The sequence below is a fragment of the Manis javanica genome, chromosome 1, assembly GCF_040802235.1.
Source record: "Manis javanica isolate MJ-LG chromosome 1, MJ_LKY, whole genome shotgun sequence".
NCBI classification, from domain to species: domain Eukaryota; kingdom Metazoa; phylum Chordata; class Mammalia; order Pholidota; family Manidae; genus Manis; species Manis javanica.
In genome coordinates this window covers 22,083,289-22,106,294 of record NC_133156.1, presented here as the reverse complement: position 1 = coordinate 22,106,294, position 23,006 = coordinate 22,083,289, and the positions used below count along the sequence as shown (strand labels likewise).

At 49.4% G+C, this 23,006-nt stretch overlaps 1 protein-coding gene across 2 annotated transcripts in view; it reads left to right on the top strand.

The window, feature by feature from the left end:
* Window positions 1-5,129: 5,129 nt before the first annotated feature.
* Window positions 5,130-23,006, top strand: part of FOXO1 (forkhead box O1) — an 83,802-nt gene continuing 65,925 nt past the window's right edge. Inside the window, exon 1 of one of the 2 annotated variants that reach the window (XM_073229738.1) lies at window positions 5,130-6,113. In XM_073229738.1, coding sequence (XP_073085839.1) covers window positions 5,496-6,113 — 618 coding nt within the window. In that variant the 5' untranslated portion in view covers window positions 5,130-5,495. The remainder of the gene's footprint in view (window positions 6,114-23,006) is intronic. The other variant, XM_037011919.2, reaches the window with a different exon arrangement.

The window sequence follows — 23,006 nt, the reverse complement described above, 5'->3', positions numbered from 1 at the left end:
GTGATCAGCTAGCTAGAAATTCCATTTCAGAATGTTAAGCCTTAGAGTGTAGAAATTTCAGTGTGTTTTAAAAGCTGTATTTACTGTAAAACAGAAACTTCATATCCCTGGGCAACACTCACTGCTCCCCCACTTTGCACAGCCGCCTTTGCATATGGGTGGGCCCGTGTGTGTCAGCTGAACCTGAAATTTGATAAACTCTTACCTCCTGTTTTTACACTGTAGCTGACACAGTCAGTGACTATATGCATCACATTAAAAACACATGTGCTCTGACTACACAGTATTACTGGTGACGATTTTTGTCAACGACGGACAAGCAGCATGTTAGTTACTATAAAATGCTAACCACTTCTTAGACCCCCATCGCTGGTTTATTAGGCACTCGCTTAGTGGCTTGTTTACAACCACATTTTACTCCCTTTCCCTACTGTAAAGTTAGGGAAATTGGGCGATTTGATTCGGAAAAAAAACTGATTGTAAAACAGCACCTAATTCTTACTGCTTAACTTGAACATTCATACTTACGAGTTTTCCAAGTAAATAAGTAAAACGCCTTGTTAAACTTCCTTTCTGCCAAAATGTACTGCCATCTGTGTTCTACGTGGCAGCATTTTCTTATTTAATACATATGTCCCTCCTCTTTTGGAAGCATGTTAAGAGATTTAATATGACATGAAACAGAAATAAAATAGTGAAAACACATTGTGTTTCAAGCATGAATGCAAAATTCAGATTTCTGACATTCAAAGGATTTGGGATTTCACGTGCCATCCATTAATTTTATGGCAATTCTGTGAGTCCTTACGGTTTGAAAAAATTTTAATTGTAACGTGTATGCATTTTGGAGTTAGGGAGAGTTATTTTATTATCTCAAACATAGTTAAAGACCTAGTGTTTAAGTAAGTTGAATTATGTCAAATAGTTCAAAAATGCCCCTGGTAGAGAGGCAGTGTGAACAGCAATCCAATTAGAGGCCAATAGCTGTGGCCTGGAGGCAGGGAGCCCCATTCTGGTCCCAGAGCTGAACTAACTGGGCAGCTTTGGGCAAATCACTTCACTTCCTCATGTTTTCTTCCTTGTAAAATGAGGTGTTTGTGTCAGACCAACAAGGATCACCTAGAAATCAACCCCTAGATACAACCACTATCAGTCGTAGCTGACAGAAGTAACTTGCAACCCTTTAAATAATGTGTCACTAGAATTGTCCCACTGTCATTACAAAGGCTTTGTCCACTTTACTCTAAATGACTACTTGAGATTCTGCCTTATGGACAGGCCATTATTCTTTTATTTATTATTCTTTTTTAATTGAAGTATTGTTGATATACAATCTTATATTGGTTTCAAAGATACAATACAGCAGGCCACTATTTATTTAACCATTCTCTATGCTGGTCCTTCAGGCCATATACAGATACATGTCATCTACAGATACATACAGATTCCTGTAGACACACACAAGTAATTTCTCACTCACACAAAGTGAAGGAGCAGTTTAATGAAGCAGAGAATCGATGGCTCCTCGCAACAAAATTGAAAATATTGGATGTCTGTCTCATGATTTGCCCAATGCTTCTCTCCAGTTACAGGTTAGAAGCATCATCTTTATCTGTGGTAGACAAATAATCTGATGCAGCTTATGTCTTTTGTCCATTTGGAGCATGACTGTCCCAAAGCCAAGGCCTGGCAGCCAGGCTCAGACTCCCAGTGCCTTTGGATGGAGCATTTGCTTAGCTTTTCTACTTCATCCTATTGTTTTTCTTCAAAATGATGATGACGAAAATATTTTAGTTTTTTTCCTGCCTTAGCATTCCCTGTCCTTTTTTTTTTTTGTCTAATTCCTCCCAATAGATACTGTTAATATGCAATTGCTGATTATTTAGGAGCTACATGGTCTTAACTCTGATGTCAATATCTTCTAAAGGAAAATAAACCATTTATTATCCCAAGCAATTTGCCATCAAGACAACATACTCTAAGAGACACAGAGCCTGGCAGGTACTCGGTAGGCTGTCTATAATATATGTTGAATGAATGCCAAAAGCCAAAGAAAATTAGTTCCCAAAAGAAATGGATGACCATTTCTGATATCACAGTAGCTATCACTTAACACCCAAGTTGCAGGACATTGTTTTATGAACCCGAAGCTGTAATTTTGCAGATTTATTACTTTCTATGGGAAATCGAGAACAGGCTGTTTTAGGCTGACAGCAGTTCCTCTTAATTCAGGCCAAATATTGAAAATGGGCAGTTATGGAGGGGAGAGAGCGTGAAATATGAAGCAAAATGTCATGACTCTAAAATCAGCATCTAGGATTTCCACTCACTCGCTAAACTGGACTTAAATTACCTGTTTTGACAGGTAAGAATTTAAACCAGAGATCAGTGTGTTGGAGGTGAAGGGCGGATGCAGAACTTCCTGCTCCCTGGGAACTGGTCAGAGGGAACCATCTCCCAGTCTCCCGGTCAGGGATGACGCAGTAAGTACCCGAAAACCAGGCCGAGGAGAGGGTGCCGCATCGGGTTCTCACATGGGCTGCGTGAGGGTTAACTGTCCTCATTTTAGTCGCCCTTACCTGACATCCTTCTCCGTGTGGCCGCAGGCACCAATTAATAAGTGATAATCCTTAGAACCAGCCTCCAAAGCAAACCGCTGCATGGAATGTACTGCGGAGGAAACTCTTGGAGAGCTACGGCCAACCTAATACTTTGGCATCCTTCACAGAGAGAAAACATATACGTTTTTGACTAAGAACCTAAAGTCCCTTCTTTTGTAATCCTTTTTCTTTCATTATTTTACTGCCATCTTCTTGGGTGTCTGCTTTTTAATATTTAAAAGTCAGAACTGCATTCAGTTGAGTGGAGTGCCTCTGACTGGAACTGATTGGAAGGAAGCCCACTGCGGAGCGTCACAGTGGCTGCTGCTCCACTGGGATCGTGGGATATTCTTAAGAGTCTCTCTGTGGACTGGGAAGGTAGCTGACAGGAGCCCTACCTCTGGTGGCAGTGTTCTCACCTGTGTGACGCTGGGCGGGTCAGTCAGCCTCTCTGTGCCTCGGTTTCCCGATCTGTACATTATGAAGGGCCACCAAGGTCAACTCCAAGTTTACTTTCAACTCTAACATTCTGTGGGTCTAGCGGAAAAGAAGTTCAGCTTGCTGCAGCCCCACGGGGTGCGGCAGTGTGTCTCCCACCGGCAAGTGCATGCGGCCGCGCGGCCGGAGATCTCCTCTGGAAGGTCTTCTACAGACAAGTTCCACAGACGCGAAACGAGTGACATCGGGTTACTTACTGCGGGGTGGTTTATGATGGCTGAAGACTGGGAAGCAGCCAAATGTTGCCCAGCACCCTGCGGTTCAGGAAGTTGATACAGTGGTGTGATAGGCAGCTGTAAACATCTTTTAACATACACTTTTAATTTTTTTGAACTATGTGTCAGGGACACTGGTGCTGTAAGTATCGGCGCCTGCTTCGGGTCAATTTCTTAAAAAAGACCAAGGAAAATCGAACTATGACATGTGTAGAAACAGTCAGGCAGGGTAGTCCGGCACATTTCAAGGACCTGGGGACTGTCTGTAAGAAAGCCCCCTGGGCACACACTGCCCTCCGATAGAGGCCCTGCAAAGCTGGGACTGAAATGAAGGCAAGGCCGAGGTTGCAACTGGCTTCCTTCGCCGAGAGCGATCCCCTGGGGCACCGCCGGGTTGCAGGGCGCCGCCGTCCGAATCGGGGCTGCCTCCGCGGAGCGTAACCGGGAAGGGTGGGGGCGGCCACGGGTCCAGGGGGCCGCCTTCCCCCGAGCACGGCATCTGGGTTTCTGAGCTCCCCGAGCGGCTGGCGCAGGAGGCCGACCGCCCGAATCCGACGGGAAGCGCGGAGACCACGAGGAAGGTGGGCACCGGCCCCGTCCCCCGTCTCGCATCGCCCACCCCCCGAGATCGGCTGGAAGCTGTTGCGGTCAGTGGGTAAGGGGGAAATAGGGGCCTGACTGGGGAGACGACAGGGCGTAAGGGAAGAAAATAAATCCCTAAGTCTTTTCGAAGTTATGTAAATGAGGCCTCATGTTCCATTTTTTTTTTAAAGTGAAGAATTTCCTGTAAGAAAAAGGTTTTGTTTTTTAAGCCTCTGGAGCTGTCAGTTTCGACACGATATTTAAAGCCCTACTGTCACTCTTCCGTCCTAGGAGATCCCGTCCCTCGGAAAGGAAATGCCTACCATATTCCTCCTAAAAAAGCAAAAGCAAAGCAGAACCAGACTTGAGAACTGTTTCTCCTGCTCCCGAGACACAAGGGCCACCGTCGTCCTGCCTACGGCCCCACTAGCCTCGACGGGACGTCCCGGTCCCGGAGCCCAGGGAAGGTGGGCGGCGGGGGGCTGAGGGCCGGGGCCGGGCTGCGCCCAAGCTTCGGTCCTGCCTCCCGCGGCGCTTACTTCTCGGTACCCGATCCCCGCCCCCGACACGGCGAAGGACTAACAAGCACTCGTCGGACGTAATGAGGGCCTAGTGGCAGGTCCCCCGCGGCCCGCCCCGCCGCCCCGGCCCGCGGGGCGCACAGCCTGAGGCTCCCGGCCGGCGCCGACCGCCCTCGGGCGTGTGGTGCGCGGCGGGCCCTCCGCCCGTGAGGTCGCCCGCCGGGGGGCGCGCAGGTGGGCCCCGCGGGCCGGGGGCCGGCGGGTGCGGGAACGGACAGACCGGCCCGCCCGCCGACCGGCCCACGCTCTCTGAGGAGTCGTGGGTGGAGCCGAGAGGGGGCGACCGAGTGGAACTCCGCGCCGCCCCGCCCGCCCCGGCCGCGGGCTCCCCGGCTCCCCCGAGCGCTCGGCCCCGCGCCTCTGTAGTAAACGAAGTAGTCACGGCGCCGCGAGGGCGAGAGCCCCTGACACGCGAGGACGCCCGGAAAACACCAGCCGTCCCCAGGCGGGCGAGCCGGAGTGTGAAGGAGAAAAACACGCCCCGCCCCCGCTGCGGCCCCGCCCAGCTGCGCGCCCACTGGCTGCCTGCGCAGCGGCGCCGCGCGCTTATTGGCCTCGAGGGCTGTCAGTCGGGGGCGGGCCGGCGCGCGCGCCGCCGCGGGCGGAGGGGGGACGGCGGCAGATCCCGTAAGTCGGGCGGCCGCGTAGTCGCTACAGCCGCCGCCGCCGCCGCCGCTGCATTCAACAGGCAGCAGCGCCGCGAGCGCCGCCGTGGAGAGCCAGCCTCCGCGGCGCCCTCCGTGCTTCGGCCTGCCGGCCCTGTCCGCGGGAGCGGCCCGGGGACTCCGGCCCGCCGTCCCGTCCGCGCAGCGGGCCCGGCGGAGACCAGATGTTGATGCACCCGCGAAGTTAAGTTCTGGGCTCGCGCTGTGCTCGGCTGCGCCTTCCTCCCGGCGCATCCGCTGGCGGCACCGACCTCGCCCCCCAGCCTCGGATCGCCTCCTCGCGCCCGCTGGGCCCCCGGCGCCGCACTCGCCCCTTCTCGGCTCTCCCGCGGCGGGCTGAGGGCGGCGGTCACCATGGCCGAAGCGCCCCAGGTGGTGGAGATCGACCCGGACTTCGAGCCGCTGCCCCGGCCGCGCTCGTGCACCTGGCCGCTGCCCAGGCCGGACTTCAGCCAGTCCAGCTCTGCCACCTCCAGCCCGGCGCCGTCGGGCGGCGCGGCCGCGAACCCCGACGCCGCCGCGGGCCTGCCCTCGGCCTCGGCGGCCGCCGTCAGCGCCGACTTCATGAGCAGCCTGAGCCTGCTGGAGGACGGCGGGGACTTCCAGCAGGCGCCCGGCTCTGTGGCGGCGGCGGCGGCCGCTGCCGCGGCCGCCACCGGGGGGCTGTGCGGGGACTTCCAGGGCCCCGAGGCCGGCTGCCTGCACGCAGCGCCGCCGCCGCCGCCGCCCGGGCCGCTGTCGCAGCACCCGCCCGTGCCCCCCGCCGCCGGGCCGCTCGCGGGGCAGCCGCGCAAGAGCAGCTCGTCGCGCCGCAACGCGTGGGGCAACCTGTCCTACGCCGACCTCATCACCAAGGCCATCGAGAGCTCGGCCGAGAAGCGGCTCACGCTGTCGCAGATCTACGAGTGGATGGTCAAGAGCGTGCCCTACTTCAAGGATAAGGGCGACAGCAACAGCTCCGCGGGCTGGAAGGTGCGTGGCCGCGGGGCCCCTGCCTCCGCCTCAGGTCGCGGTGGAGCTGGACGGGGGGGCGGCCGTGCAAGTGGCTCGGCGGGCAGCGCGTGGCGCGCGGGGCCGGCAGGGGGCCGGCGCGGGTGGGGGGCTCGCGGGGCCCGGCCGGGGGCCGGGAGTCGGCGCGCTCCGCCGGAGCGGAGGGGCCGCCCGGGAAGGGAGGGAGCGGAGCGGGTGCGCCCGGGGCGGGCGTCCGAGCGGCCGGCGAAGTTCGCCGGGGCAGGCGGGGGAGGGCCCTCCGGAGCCGCTGCTCCCCCGTCCGGGCCCGGGTGGTGAGGGCGGCTGCTCTCCGCCCCGCGGCGCGCGTCCGCCCGGCCCGGGGCCGCGCCGCCGACCTGCTTCCGCCGCCCGGGCCGGGCCGCGCAGACGGGGAGGCCGGTGGGCGTTGTGCCGTGTGTGGACCTTTTCGTCGGGGGCCTCGAGGGCGGGGTCCGGGCGCGCCGATCGCCGGGTTGCGCGCCCGACACGTGCGGGGCGAGCTGGAGTTCAAGTGTGACCCCCGGCGGGGCGGCGCGGGAGGGGCCGCCCGGGGGCAGCGCCGTTAAAGGGCCCGCGCGCCCGGCCGGGGTGGGGCGCGGAGGCCGCGGGCAAGTGCCCCCGGCCCTGCCTCGCCCGCGCCCGCGGCTTTTGAGGAGGTTCGCGGGGGCTTCCCGGGCTGGCCGCCGGGGCTCGGTGTGGAGCGCGGGCAGGGGCTTTGGGACTGACGGTGTCTCGGGGCCGCGCGTCACCGACCCGGCGGGGCGCTGCCTCGTTGGAGGCCCGTGGGCGAGGCCGCCGGCCCTCGGCGCCTGCCTGGGAGAGCCCTGGAGGGGGGCTCGGCGGGCAGCCGCCGCCCTGCCCGGGGCTGCGGGAGCGCGGCTCGGGGACCTTCCGCCGGCGGCCCCCTGGGGCCGACAGTTCCGCGGTCACCGGGGAGGGACGATAAGCAGCTTTAGGCGAGCTCCGTGCTCACCCCTGTTCTGACTGCAGCACAATGAAGGCTGATCTTGCTGCGCGATTGGTCACACAAGGTGGCTTTACCTGCACTGTCACCCTGTGGTTAATGTGTGTCAAAAAAGTTACGTTACTCACATTTCCAAACAATGAGGTTTGGTGAGCTGACTTCCAACTAGTTTGTTACCTGGATTATCTTAAAACCTTGAAGTTCCCGGCGAAGGAGCCAGGATTTTATTTTTACTAAGTGTGTCTTAGAGAAAGGGTACGGCTCAGAACCTCATCACTAGGCATTCCGTGCCATTTCATCAAGTCTTTCCAAGACATAGTGTCTCCTCACTTTATGCTCCGTGTATATTCTTTTCAGCCACAAAATCGGAATTGTCTGCCAAATTCAATTTTACTTAATATTTGAATTTAGATTCTTGACTGACTTGTCCTCTAACAATACTACTTGAACTGTTAAAAAGTGTTTTCCATTAAAAAAAATCTTTTTTGTTTTGGCACAGTACAGTGTGTACTTACACCCTTCTTTTACGTCCTTGGAAATGGATACCACCTACTTCAGCACACTGGAGTACCTTTCTTTAAAGATAGGGGAAGTCAGAGCTTGGAGTTTATTTTTAGTTTTTTACCTCTCAGATGGCCTTAAGTCTGTATCCTTTTTAAACTAGAGATACAGTTTAAGCCTTAAGATTTAGGTGCTTTTTAAAAAAGTGGATTCAGATCAAATGATCCCCCAACCCATTTTTATCAGGTTCTTGTAATTTTTTTCCCAAATGCAATTGTAATTTGATTTTATTTTTTAAAAAGTTTACTTGCAGAGCTAGATCTGTTAAGTGTTAGTAAGGATTATCTGTCCAGAATGGGAGACCCAGTGGCACTCCCAGAGGAAACCTACTGGGGCTTTGGGGGGAGCAGGCTGCCATTCTCAAGTGAGTCAGTGTTCCAGGTGCTATCAGAGTCAGTTGGCGCAAGTCAGATGACAGCAAGTGCGTTTTCACTTTGAGTCAAAGGGTGTTTTAAGAAGAAAAGAAATAACCTGAAGTGTTCTAACTCAGAGCTCGTTTGCTGGTTGGAGTCTTCATAAAAATGAGTTACTTGTTAAAACCAAGTTTCATTCTCAGATATGAAAAAGACTGTCTTGTTTTAAAGATTCATAAAAGGGAAAAAATTTACTATGTCTTTTATCTTAAAAAAAATCCAATTCTAAAATGCAAATCAACCCAAAACTGCACTGTTTTACGACTGAGGGAGAGGCTGTTTGTGGGGCTGAATATTTCCTGTGATTTTGCTACTGAGAATCAGACTGAGTCTTTAGTTAGATACAGTTTCTTGTGCTTTACTTCCTGGGGCCTTCCTTAGAATTTGAAAGTCACTTGCACAGGTCGGAATAGTTGGAAAGCTGTTAAAGAGTTAAAACACTTGCTGTTCCTCAAACATTGGTTGTGTTTGTGGGCTATGCATTTTGTGTTTGTAGAGATGGTACATCAAATCGGCTTCATACTTGTTCTACTCCTGGCTACAACTGTCATATGAGGTTACACTCAAAGTGGAAGTTAAGACTTTGGGAAAACCCGGGATCTTTAAAACCATATGCACTGTTTATAAATAGTGAAACTTCATTTCCATGACCTGTTTTTTTTCACACAGAAAGCTTTCTAGAGCTCTGGGAAGTAAGTGTTTTGAGCTCTGGCCCTAAATGTTTGTTTTATTTTTATGGCAGCTTCGAGTTGATGTGTTTTTTGTTTTGATATTATTTGGAATGCTTCATTTAGGTCAAAACAATGCTTGGACAGTAAGACTCAACACTTGCTAAAATCAGAAATTTTTTCATGAGATACCTCTCATATTTTTAATTTGGGAATGAAGTTTTTTTACTTTGGTCTGGGAACTGACAGTGCATTGTCTTGTATTTAAAAATTTGTATCTTTCCGTCATTTAGGTTTGTAATCTGCAGCTGAGTAATTTATAACTGGCCACAGAGATTCCATGGTAGGATGGTGGCTACTGTCTTGATGCACAGTCATATTTGATTTAAAGAATCTCAGCAAGCCTGACTTCTAGTTTGTTACTAAAATTACCTTAAAACCTTTTTTATAGTCAAGTAAAAATTTCATTGTATGTGTTTGGGGATGGGAACATGAGAAAAGGGAATTCAAATGGGTGAGGGGGTTATGCAGCCAAGTGCAGTATCTTACTTGCTAAAGGCCGAAAGGTATGTGGGACTGTTGTGACCATGTCTTATAAGATGTTTTGTTTGGAAATTATAAAATAGATGCCTTAATCGGAACTCATAAGAACATCATTTTACCTATAGTTTTGTGTGAATCCTTTGGCAGCTGTAGCAGGAGAGGTGGCTTCAGTTTTTTGAACGATACTTTTTTTTTGCAGTTGACATTTAAAGCACTAAACAATTGAACACTGGAAAGGAGGCATTTTTAATTTTTGTATTGAAAAAGGTTAAAGTTCAGTTCCTGAAAGGCTATCATGTTGGCAGTAGACACAAATATCACTAGATATCATGCACTGTACGGGGAATCTTTTCAGTGGATGTATATATAAAGTTGGGATCAGGGAAAAATACAGAATGGTAAGTTAGAATCCTTAGTAGGCCGGAAGCCATCTTCCTGTCTGTGCTCTAACCTCTTCATCCAAGTTCTTAAACTGCAATTCGGCATAGCTTTCTGACAGAACAAATGTCTGTATTTGCTTGGAATTTCTTTGGGGAGCCTGAATTACTTGCATTTTTCTGGGAACAGTCCGCCCTTGAAAACTACCGAGTGCCCTGGCATGATGGGAATTTACTCGGCCAGTTTTTTTGTCTGTGTGTGTCATAATTAGGGGGCTTCCTGGAATCTTCTTGGAAAGGCAGTATGAACCTCGGGTGACTGGAGAGAGCCCAGGGTTTGTAGTTGTCCTGAGGAGCACGGAGTGAGCACAGAAGAGATTTCAGCTCTCTGCAGTTCAAGATCACCTTGGCCTTTATGGTAATGGCTTGCAGAGGCTTGCCCTAACCCCCCGGGACCTCCCTTGGGGCAGATAACCACCTTTCCTTGGTGCCTACAAAAATTCCAAGGTTGCTGTGGTTGTTCCTGGGCTGGGAAACAGAAGACCAGATGAGCTTTAAAAAGTGCTTGTTTTGGTGACTTACGGGCCAAAGGCTTGTACCCCAGAGGGTGTGCCTATGCAGATGTACTGAATGTGGGAGAATTCTCCCCATTTGCTGATTCCTGATGTGGACTAACAGAGCTCCAGGCAGTGGCACAGAAAGTCTTTGCAGAAAATGACTGCTTGCTATTTGTGATCATCTAAGGAACATGTGAAACATGAAAATGAATTTTTGTATGACAGTGATTTCATATGATTCAACCTTTGAAGAAACACCTTTTCTCCCCCTGGCATCCCAGGTTACTTCACTCGGCCTACCTATTCATTGACCTGTGGGCTGAGCGCTGCAAATACTGGGTCTTGGGTTGAGTTATTCGTGCCACTTGGGGGACATTTGGGCCACCTTCTGTTTTGTTTTGAAAAAATTTATCTTCATATAGCTTTGTTGATATAAGCTTAAAAAAAGCGAACTAGTTTTGGCATTAATTCAAATAAAATTAGAAAGCTCTATCTATAACCACTTTCCTATTATTATTTAGTGAGGTTTAACCTTAACACATAGGGAGCTCAATAAAGACATAAATCCACCGGGTGCCCTTTTTTCAGGCCGTATTCATTACAGAAAAAAATAAAATGAGATGGGGCCTGCCTGGTGCAGCGCCACTTCTGGTGTCGTCCGATGGCTGCTGAAACGGCACTCTTTGTGGTCACTGAGTCACGCACGCTGGCAAGGGGGTGTCCGAATCATCCCCCCTCTCCATTTTCTGTTGGCCACTCCTTTGGCAGAAATCCTTTCTCATCTCGGACTCTGTTACGTTGCACTATCCTGATGCCCCCGTTCTGGCTTCCGCTCCAGTTGATTTGAGGTAATTTTACCTCCTTCTCCGTGGTCAGGATACCTCAGGACTCGATGGTCTCTTTCTCTGGCCCTTTCCTAGGTAACTAACTCTATTGGCCTACGTCTCCCTTTGTCTCAAGGCCATAAAGGTCCCACTTGCACCTCAGGTTCACCGTGTCTAGACCCAAGTCCTGCTCTCTGGGGAGCTCCCCATTTTGCCTCCCTGACTTGGGTAATGGTTAGTTCGCTCCGCTCTGTAGCCGACAAACCTGGTTTAGCCTCCTCAAGCCCAGTAACTCTTTTTGCGGAGTCCCTTGAGACCACGAGATGCTCACTCCCCAGCCTCTCTCCAGGCCCACGTGTCCCCAGGACTGGGAGCACCTGCACCTCTCCTGGAAATCCCACAAACTTGGCCTGGTCTCAAAAGGCCCAGGTCACCAGCTTCCGGTCTCGGCTGGTGCCCAAAGTCATGTCTGCCTTACCTGAGGGAAGGTCTGGCCATCTCTTAATTCAAGAGCTGTGAATCATTTTAAAGTCTCAGATTGCAATACATGGTTGGGAAAGTTTTTTTCTTGTAATACAGGTCTTTTCTGTTGCAGCTCCCTATGTGTTGTGGATGATAACAGTCTTGTATTATGTGAGAAAAATTTTATTAGTAAAACTAAACAGTGATTATTTTATTTTCCATAAATGATCAAGAATTTTTTTTTTGCCATTTGTTGAATGGCCGCTGTGTACAAGATGTTGTAATAGATGGAATTGAATGAGAGAAAAATGATTCAAACGTGAATCCTGTGGGGAGATGAGTTGTGGCACATAAACACCTGATGGGTGGTAGGAAGGGTTAAATGCCTTGGAGAGAAATGGGGTCCTGTGGTGGCTGGTAAGGTGGGCCTTGCAAATGGGCGGTTGTTCTCCCAAGGTTTCATCATAACATTTTCAAATGCTCAGCGAAATTGGCAGGATTCTACATGGAGCACTCCAACACCTAGCACCTAGTTTCTGCTACTACATATTATTGTACTTGATTGATCATCTACCCATCGGCACATCCATCTTTCTATCCGCCAGTCTGTCTTATTTTTAAAATTTGGAATGATGGGCTAGGGTTCATAAAGGTGTGAAAATAGGGGAAGTACCAGTTTCTCTGAATGATAATTGTATGAAATACAGTAAGTCGAAGTACAGGTAGGGAGAAAAGCGTGTACGAAATACTGAATGATAGATTTATGAAATACACAGAAAGTTGAAGTATAGGTAGGGAAGTTATTGTCACATTGAACTTTGGACTTTACACATATTATGGAAATAATACTGTATTATAAACCAAACTTTTCAGTGAAATTGTATCTGTGTTTGTGATAAAAGAAATTGATTACATTTTTAAACGCAACTTCTTAGAAACACACTTACATGTAAATAGACCAGATGGAATGCAATAAAAATTTAACAGCTGATGTACTTACTGCATTTGATTTAGAACTAACATACAGAATTTGGTAATACATGGAACAGGCTACATAATTGACATGAATATGAATATGAATTGATGTAAATAGTAGGCATTTACAAAATATTTAGCTTTTTGCTCGGTCTGTTTAAAAATTAACTTTCATGACCAATGTCCTGGGAGCAGTGATTTAAACTGATTGTCATTGATCATAATTCTTGTTTTTTTGAAAAATGAGGAATTCCGAAATTGAAGTTAGCAACTTTAAAATATATTAGGGCAATTGTGAGGGAAAGTTATGTTGGCTCTAAAAGATGGTTTAAAATTTACATGTCAGGTCTAATGTTGCATAGCTAAATATTCGATACACTTGATAGCTTTCTCAATGTAATACATCTTTACAGACTAACCCAGGTATGGGAATGAAGAAGATTATAAGGAGATGTTTCAACAGACGCAGAGGACATTGGCTTTGTATGAACTAAACCGGAAGTTGATGCCAAGCAGACAGACATAACAGAACGTTTTCAAAATATTGGGAGTGTTTCTGATGAGCTCGTGGTGTACTGCAGTGTGAATGCAGGTAGAGCTATTGTGGTGTATCAAAAGGCACAGTCACTGATTTATTCAAACTTAGTCACTTCAGAAATAACAAGTGTTGAAGAAATGTAGAAAGCTGTTTGACTAGTTTGTTTATATCTATAAAATTTTACTTAAAAAACTCCCTGCTGGGAGGTGGGGGAAATGTATAAGTTACCTTCCATGGGGACAAAGTAGATTTCAGAGCGCGCAGAATATCACCCTTGTGTGGTCGCTGGTGATGTCAGGGTAACTAGTGGAAAGCAGCTAGGAAGCAGTGTGGAGGTAGCCGGTCTAATTTTTTCCCCACTATTCCTGTTTGTAGATAGAGTGAAGTTCAAAATCACAGCTCATCTTTGGTTGGGATTCCTTCCGCTGAGTGGAGAGAGGAAGAAACGTCTTCATCCTCACCTGGTGTCTCATCTTGGTTCTGGTTTTGAAGGGAGAGGGCAGCGGGGAGAGGCAGGAGTCGGTTCGTAGATCTGTTGGGAGGACAGGCCTTTGCTCCCAAGGTATCCTGTCCCTGCCGACCCTGAGCCACATTAGTGTAATTCTTAGGGACCGTGGACGTGCGTCTGTCTGCTCAGGGAGAAGGCTGCCTGACGCACTGTGGCTCACCGGTCTGCACCGCGGCCCCCGTGGCCTGCATGTGCCGTGAGCGCCACAAGTCCTGTTCCTCCTCCTCCACAGCCTGCCGGCGTCCTGCGTGGAAACCCCGAGGCTGCCACCGCATTGAGTGTGGGTTGGCCCCGACCTCTGTGCATGGATCTTTGAGACTTAAAAAGAAAATCTCTTTCTTGATCACTTTTCCTCCAGCTGGTATTTGTCGTAATCACAGTGTGGCCTTCTTTGTGTGGCTCAAGTTACAGAACTGATCCTAACGCGAAACCCTGTGACCTTAACAGCTCTGGACGTGCTGCAGGTCATCCGATTAGAGCAAAGCTGTTAAGAGAAAGAAGGTGGCCTCTTTCCGTTTGGTTTCTTTTGGTCAAGTAAACACATTTCTTGGATAACAGGTCTTTCTCAATTGCCATTCCTTACAAATCTGGAAAATGGGGCTTGGTTTTGTGAATCCCCACCTCTGTTATATGCGGTATTTTATAAGCATCTGAGCTGACGAAAGATGTTTTTCTGTTCGCAACTGCAGTCCTACAGCCAGTCCAGAGCTGTCCGCACAGGTTTGCTGAATCAAACACTTGAAAGCAGTTGAATGAACCCTGGCATCAGGAGTGGAGGTGGCCTCAGTGGCTACATTTTGGAACCGCAGTTAAAAAGCCTCAAAGAGCACAGTTAGCCCTGTGAATCTTATTTGGACTCTAGCCAAGACAGAGCCTAATGCCGGAAGGAGGAAGAGGAGAACCAGTTTGGATTATGTGGGAAGATAAACATTCTTTTCTGTGGCTCGGTATCTCTCCAGGGGTTATCTGCGGCTGGGAGGTGCTTAGCTTTGCTGTCTCGCATCCCCTCCCCTCCCATTAGTTCTCCTCTTTACGTCTAGCAGTGTCGTGCTTTTCTTCCACCAGTACCAAGCCCCGGAGGCCTGCCGGGCAGGAGGCTTGAGGGCAGCGGCATCTGGCCGGCAGGAGAAATCCCTGCACACACAGTGGAGGTGTGGGGTTAAAGGTGAAAAGGGCTCACCTGACCTGTGTCTGAAAAGGAATGCGTTTGGGTTTCAGACCCAGTTTGGAGAGAGAAATTATAACTGAATTACATAATTCCTAGGCTTGTAGATATTGTATGTCCCTAAAGTTTGAAAGAAAGTGACTAGATAACTATTTGGGAACGGCTTATACAGTGCCTATCCAATACCCCGGGCAAGTCAGGTGGCTTGGAGGCCAGGTCAAAGGAAGTGCTTTGCATGTGGTGGAGCTGGGGGCTCTTATTTTGGCAGAGTCTTGAGATAGTGATGGTCAGATGTGGACCGTATTGTGCTTTTTTGACCTGAAAGGAAAAGCCTGTTCACTTATTCTCCCTAACCTTAAGTGCAGGGTTGTATGCAGATAGGTACACTCAGACAGTGTAGTTTTATATCATCGGTGACGTCGCTTCGCGACTCGGATGCCTCACTTGCTGAATCACCAGTTTGTCACATCAGTGAGGTTCAGTGTCAGGTTTGAGCCCGCCACACCGGTTTGAGTGTGGGAGAATCCCAGGCACCTTAGGGCGAGCGCTGCCTCACCTGTCTGCCTCAGTGGACCTCCCTCGGCAGGGCCAGCTCTGGAGGGGGGAGGGGAGGCAGCAGAGGGGAACTTGCAGAACTTTTAAGTATCAGCTGAGGTTGTTTTTGTGTTTGGGATCCAGCTAGTTGCCTGTCTTTCAAACTGAGTGTAAACCTGCTCTTTGGATGGGTAGGTATGCATGCCGGCATGACATTTACATGCAGTGAATGTGAAAGCTTCCTGGGGGCCGTCCTACTGGGCGAGTTTTATGTAGTCGATGTGACAGAGTTGGTCCCTCCTCCAACCTTTTAGAATTTTAAGCTTCTCTTCAGTGTCCATTATGGCGTTTGCATATCTGAATGTGAAGGTTCCTGTGTTCTCACTGTCTTCGGTTACCTGTGTGTGTCCGAAATGGTTTTTTGAATCCTTTAGAATTCAGGAAATAGAATTAATTATCTAGGGCCTGGATTTGTATTTATTATACGTATTTTTGTTAACATGCAGACTTTTAGATTATGGCATAGTGCTGATTTTAAGTACAATATTTGATGGCTTTACACGGTAGAAGAGGTCACCAAAGGTTTTTATTGCTGTTTTTGTTCTTGTCTGAAGTATTTGGGGCAATGAAAAAAGTTAATGCTAAGAACATGTATTAGGGTTAAAAAGTCCTGTAATTCGGTACATTGGGTGTGACTTACAGCCTCCCTTGACTCCGAGTGGACCCTTCCTGGCTGGGACCACTCTGCTTTGTAGTGGTCTTGTGGATGACATTCCGGTGTTCCTGGGATGTTCCTTTAAGGTGCTTTCTATTTCTGGGAATGTCATTTTGACACCTTTGATAATTAGTTATATTGAAAACATAGTTAAAAAATATAAATAGAAAACATAATTTGGATTATTAAAACAAAGGCTTTAAAGCATGGTCATCACAAACCGTGAGAATTCCTGTGCCCGCACTGCAGTGTTTAGGGGGGGGTCTCCTGTTTGAGTGCTGGTCCCCCCACCGCCTGTCACCGCCCTTTTAGAGACTGCCCCTTCTCATGAATCTTTCTAGTCTGAATATTTCACAGTGGTGTCTAACTCCGAAGTAAATAGTCTTCATCTGTTCATCTTAGTTGAGCTTCAAGCTACTTAATTAGTAGTTTGAATATTAAAATTTGTGCCATGCATTCCTTAGTGTGACTGGTTTATTTTGAGCTAATGGTGAAGGATAAGGGAGATAGAAAGTAAAATGGAGAGAAAATGTTACATCGATGTGGATGACGCTGCCTTAACGCTGAATGTTTTTTCCCCTTAAACCATGGGAGGGGGCCCATGGGTGCCTATTGGAAGTCAGTCAGCTTCAGAATTCATTACCATTAGCCTGCATGCGTTCTTTCTAAGTTGGAGTTCTAAGAAAAAATCTGAGGTTTATGGCTATTGTGCCGTGGGATTCCCCTGAACAGTGGAAATGTTCTTGGTTGGGTTCTGTCTGATGCTGACTGTATTCATCCAAAGATCCTACTTACTTCTTTTGTGATGAAATTATGGAGATACTTTAAACAAAGACAAGCCCTTGATGGTTTTGGTCCTTAGGCCAGCCGTGACTTCCGCCAGTGTGTCTGTCAAAGGCAAGGAGAGAAAAAAGAAAACACTCGGCCGCGGAAGTCCGGAGCTGAGACGGATTCTTGGGCAATTGACCACTCAGAGCCCCCAGTTAAGCCTCGTTTACACTGCCCGCCCCTATTTGTGTTTCAAATAAGTCTTTCCAGAGGTCTGGGAGGAGGAGTAATGAAATCTGAGCAACAAAATGAAGAGTGAAAGCATTTCAGAATCTAAGGTAATGCACCCGCAGGTTCCTTCCCTAAGTTCTTTGTGACCCTTAACTGTGTGAGTGCACCCTGGGATTGGAAATGGGGACCCCCCTCTCCCCCAGTCACGGGCCCTTATTAAGCTTGTTTCTGGGTGGCTTGCTGGGACTTTCAGGGACTCACTTTAAAAAATGACACTGAATTTTATGAAGCAAATTTTCAAGTTTGTGACCTGCCTTTTGCCCAGAAGCTCCCCTGTCCTGGTGAGGCGTCCCTGTTCCTGCGGGCTGCTATTCTGTTACTCTGGCCTGAAGCGAGTTAGCAGCCAGCTGAGCTGCGCCAGTTACATCGCCCCCCCGGGCCGCTGACAAGAGCGTAGTGACGTGTTAGAGCATGTTTATTGTGCAGACGAACTGGAATGTCCTCAGGACCGTGTGCCTGTGTGGGCTTAAACACTGGCCTTTAATGCCCCTTCCACCTTCCATCAGCTTGTAGCTGTTGGATTCACAGTTACTCATTCTGGCCATAAATACAGTAATAGTATTCTTGTTTGGCCAAATATGGGGCATGACCTTTGACATCCTGTTTGGCTGTGCCTGGGGATTTGAATCCTTCAGTTTAGATGGAATTGCCTGCTTTGTTTCCTCTGATAGTGAGGGGAATACACACTTGGGCTCTTTCCACTAGAGGTGCAGGAAGACGGGAAAAGTAACACTGGAACACACAGAGGGTATTAATGATGTCTGCTGGGTGTGGTTCAGCTGGCAGGCTTTTCACGGGAGTGTGAGCCTCCTGGGTCGTTAATGCTGCGTGCTAAGAAAGCACTATGATCATACTCCGTTTTCTTTGCTCTGGATCTAATTGTTGACCAGTCTGCCAGGGTGGGGAGGACGAGTCCCTGCCTTTGGTGGTGCCGTCACCAGGCCTAAGTGTGTGCCAACAGCAGAGGAGGCTGCAGAAGGGAAGCCCGGGGCAGTGCCTTGCTGTTCCTGAGGTTTACATGTGTGAGTCTGTTTTCCGAATGTAGTCAGAACCACCATCGAAAACCATCCCCTTTGACTTGTCATCAAATTCAAGCATCTAAAATTTGATGAAGTGTTTTGCAGTGTTTTTCTTTTAAAAGTCACGGAAGTCAGCTTTTCCTTGAAGTGCTTTAAACAGAAATTCATGATCCCTTCTCCCCTCTTACTAGGCTTGCTCTTTGTTCATTAGTTTTCTAATTTCCCATGAAAGGCGGATGTGTGGGTTTGATTGGTTAAAACAAACTGTCGGCTGTAAGGGGTCCATTCTGTTCTCCATCATCCACTAACTGAAGGATTCCGCCCGGAGCCCTATGGACTTCTGAGGGTGCAGATCTAAATGGTTCGTATTAAAAGGGAGTCTCTTTTTGATCATCCCCTATTCCTCCTCCCTGCTTTTTTCATTTCCTCTTTGCTTTTCTCATTTTCAGCCCCTCACTTACTCAATTTGAGTACGTTTCTCCAACCTGTTAGTATAAATTGCATGAGAAGTGTCTTTAAAGGTTATTGCTGTTTACTGGTGTGTTTTGCCTCATTGCAACAACTCTGCGACTGTATTTATTACTGCCACTGGAAATGGTCACGAAATTATTAATAGATTTGAACCCATTCAGAGGTATTTACAAGTAGAAGAAGTGTTGCATTTCCCATTCATTTCCTAGTTCTTGGGTTTTGGCTCAAGGGCTTTCCAGTTTATTAAACTTAGTGCCGTAGAAGGTATGAAGAATCTGGAGTTTAGTTCCCACAAATTGTAAAACTGCCACGTAGCTGGTGCACTTTGGCTTGGCCGTTTGGAGAGTTTGAGAATCAGAGTCTACCCCCCACGCTGCTGAGAAGTTCGTTCTCTGTTTAGCCCACGTGCGTGTCCGTGATTCCCCCCTCCCTTACCTCTGGCTTGCTTCTGGTCTTGGATTTGGGAGCTACGTTGAATCAATTTATTTCCCTTTCAAGTATGTGAAGCCGATTCCCATAGTTACTCTTCTCCCAGCCAGTCAGTCCTAAATCCTCACTAAGCCCTCAGAAGACTCAGATTTGTATCCCTCGTCAAAATGTAAACACAAAGCGGAGTCTCCTGTTGTGGGTGGGGGTGACCGGTGAAGGGCACGGCAGGGACGCCGTGCTCCTGGTCAGGTGGCTTGAGAGAGCCTGGCTGGCCTTTGGATGCTGTTGCCCTTTGACACAGAAGAGGGCTGAGGAAAGGCAGGGCCCCAGAGGCCTGGGCTGATTCCAGCCAGAGCCCAGAGGGCGGGGGTGCTGCACGCCAGGTGAGCGGCTGTGTGGCTGATGGGGAGCAAGGCCCGTAAGGAGGAAGTGTGCAAGGGGCGCGGACCAAGGGGAGCAAGCTAAATGGGCAACTCGATGCATTTCAGTTTTTCAACCTGACAATCTGCATGTTTGTCTCTCCTTGGTTTTTCCCGAGTGCCATTTGTGCTGGTAAACAGGCGGGAAGGGAAAGAAACTGCCTTCTGGATGTATAGATGTGAATTCCCACTGGGTCTGTGCTTGCAGATCCATCCTGTTCCGTGAGGTATAGTCAGCCTGTGTCTGGCTTTGGGGAAGAAGCGGCCCACCACCCTGCAGGAGGAGGGGTGGGACCGCGCCAGTCAATCCTGGGCACCTGTTGTCACCAGCGGCTCTCGCTGAGCCGACCGGGGCCTGTGTGCTTGTCCGTGGTGTGGCTCCAACTCTGGCCCCGTGCGTAGTCTGGCTGCATGGGTTCCGCGGTCCTCCTGCCCCGTCTGTGTTGGGTGCGGACAGTGTGAGCCGGGAGATGGGCGGTGCTGGCTGGCTTCACATTCTGAAGTTTTAAACTTTAGTTTCTGGCCAAGAGAACATGAGACCGTGGTCTAGAGAAGTCTCTGCATAGTAAAAGGAGTTAAAACTCAGGTTTGTATGGTTTTTATACTTTAAGGTTGTGTCATTTTTGTACAGGAGGATGGGAGAGAATGCTGCCTCGATGGTTTGGGTGGATAATTCCCTAGGTAGACAGTTTGTCTGTTGATTACAGAGATTTGATCCAGGCCCCCAGGCTTTACAGGGTCTGGCTCCCCAGTACTGAGGGCTCCAAGCTCCTATAAGCCACTCGGGAAGTCCCTGAGCCAGCGCTGTGTGTGTGAGACCCGGTGCGTCCTGGCTGGCGCGTACGTCTTCTACCACGAGTGTTTCTCTGGCTCCACTGGATCTGGCACTTCGCCCACCTCTGCCTTCACGTTGGTCCTCAACCACCTCCCCTCCCAGTAACCTTTTCCTTTCTGTCCAGGCAGCAGAGTCCCTGCCTCCCTTGTCGGTCCCCATGGAAATGCTGCCTCCGTGGCTCCGCGTGGGTGACTGAGGTTGGGGGGGAGAGAAGTGCTGCCTCAGGCACGCGTGCCTGGGGTGTGTGTTTGCATCTCCGTGTGCCTCACTTTTCCCACCTGTGATTTCGGACAGTTGATACCTGGCCAGCCAGTGCCGTTGTCTACAGAACATGCTCGGAGATCCTTGGTTAGGGATGTTTTCACACACCCCGGGGAGGATGCCTTGAGGTCACCGGGGTATTCCAGAATCGACACTGGGGTCATTTCAGAACTATCAGAATTTCTCTCGTGTCTGCTCTGGACGCCCTCACGAGCCGGTCCAGATCTGTCCATTTGCAGTAAACGTTAGGAGTCCTGGATTGTGTTTCTAGACTGGTAACCAGATAATTCATATTTGGCAGGTCACATCTCTGCTGTGCTAGCTGCTTTGTCCGTGAAGTGGGGCTGCCGCTGCTGCTGCTGGGAAGTACTCGCAGGGCAAGTTGAGGTGCTCAGGGCAGCTCCCGTGTGATTATGCCGCCTCACAGCCTCAGTGTGAGCTGGAATGCCGGGGCTAAAAACTCAAGAGTTGCTGAGAGCCTAGGGATTTCATTTTCTGTTTACGGGCTTCTTGAATGGAATACTTTTAGGTAAAAAGCCCAGGTCAGAACCAAAGAGAGCGCCAAAGCCCCGAACGAGGCCTCTCCTTCCTGACTTTCCTAGTAATTCTGCAGCATGGTTGAGAAGGGCACTTTGGAAGGCTTGTTTTTTGTTTTGGGTGGACTCCTGATGGTATGGAAAATGCCTGGCAACCTAAAAAAGCAGAATATAAAATCAAATGTAAACCGATTTACTGATTTAAGGGTATGAAATGTTTTCCACTCCCAGTTTCCGGTCGTGTGAAATACCTGGAAGGAGGTAGCCTCCTGTTGGTGATGGTTTCTATTTGGATTGTTATAAATATGGGTAATTAATTTTTTTCCTTTTATTTTGCCTTTTTACATTTTAAACAAACACTTTTATTGGAAACATTAAGGTTTTTGAAATGAAAATGGAGTTTGCAGTGTTCCACCTTTCCTGCTTGAGGGAATGTCGGATTCAAGCAGTATTGATTAGCTACAACGTGATACTGTTGGAGCAGAAGACTGGAATTAGACTTCATTATTTAATCACGTAAGCATGTAAGGTATAGATATCATTACTGTCCTCATTTTTCAGATGAGGAAATTGAGGCACAAAGTTAGTTTGCCCAGTGCTGCCTTGGAACCAAGGTGCCAGTGGTTTTTTAATGTAGATCACAGACCCTGAACCACTCATTTTGTTACATCAGAGAGAATGATCGTCCTTGGGACCTTGGGGAAAAATCTAGGACTTAAAGTTGAAAATATAAAGGTAAAATAACAGATAAATAATCAGTTAATTAAGAAACCAAGCAATTAATGCACATACTGACAATCCCAAGATAGAAGTTTTGCTGGTTCTTCCAGCTAGTTAACTAGATTCGTGAGAATAACGAAGTACTGTGTGATGTAGCGAACCTTTGGCTTAGTGAGTTTTCCTGTCCTCTGAGGAGTACGTTTGCGAGGCCGATGAATGAGCATCGGGAGGGCTGACTGCGTGGTCCCGGGCCCTCACCTGTCGGGTGGGCCCTTCCGCTGTCACACGCTGTGCAGCCGGGGGAAGTACTCCTTTCCCAGGGGGATGCACGGGGCCTGCTGATTCTCTAGGGCTGACAAGCAGAAAGAACGAACACTGACCCACTGGACAGGAGGGACTTTGTTCTTGGGTTGAGCCATGCTTCAGGAAGGCTGCTGAGCCCTCACTGAAGGGACGATGATGGGATGAAACTTCCAAACTAGATGCCCGTCTTCTTTGCCAGTTGGCAGCGTTCCGCTGCGTGGATAGGCCGCGGAGGCCGGGGGAAGCCCTGGGCTCGCCGCAGACTGGCTCCTGGTGCTGGGAGGAGCTGCGGGACGCCGAGCCCGCCCTTCCTACCAGATCATCAGCTGACCTGTTTAACTCCGGATTCCTCCTGTTGAGAGTCTTATGGTTTTGCTTTGAAAGATGCATGGGGGGAGGGCAGCGGGTCAGAGGCCATGGCACCGGGAGCCTCGGGGTCGGATGCAGCTCGGCTGTGGATTCCGCCTCCAGACGCCGCCGCCTCCCGTCCTTCCCGTGCAGCCCCACTGACGCTTCCAGCTGCTGCGTGCGCTGCTTGTATGATGTGGGGGCTCGTGAGGTTTCTCCTGGACAGCAGTTCTAACAGATGGGCAGGGCTTGCGTAGTGACAATGGGATTAGGTAGAGGTGATTAATATTTTCTTTATTAAAACAATGGAATTTCTGTTTCTCTAAGAGGGTGCCTTGGGGCAGTAGTTTACAGCCTTGAATGTATCACCAGATTCATTCAAGCTTGTTAAACTTAGCAGAACTTTGGACAAGTTAACAGTAAGTGTAGGCTTCCTCATCTGTAAAGTGAGAATAATCCCCCCCTGGGATTGTTGGGGGGGCTCAGGGACTGGGGTTGCCACATAAGAAGACAAAGGTTACTGCCTCCCCTGTCTTGAGTCTACTTTGCCTGCAGAGACTTTTCTAGAAGAGAGAAAGGAAAAAATGTAAACTATTTCTTCATTCTTCGTGTGCAAAAGACAAGACTGGCCAGTGGTTCTCAGCTGGGGGCAGGGTTTGCCTACAAAAAAA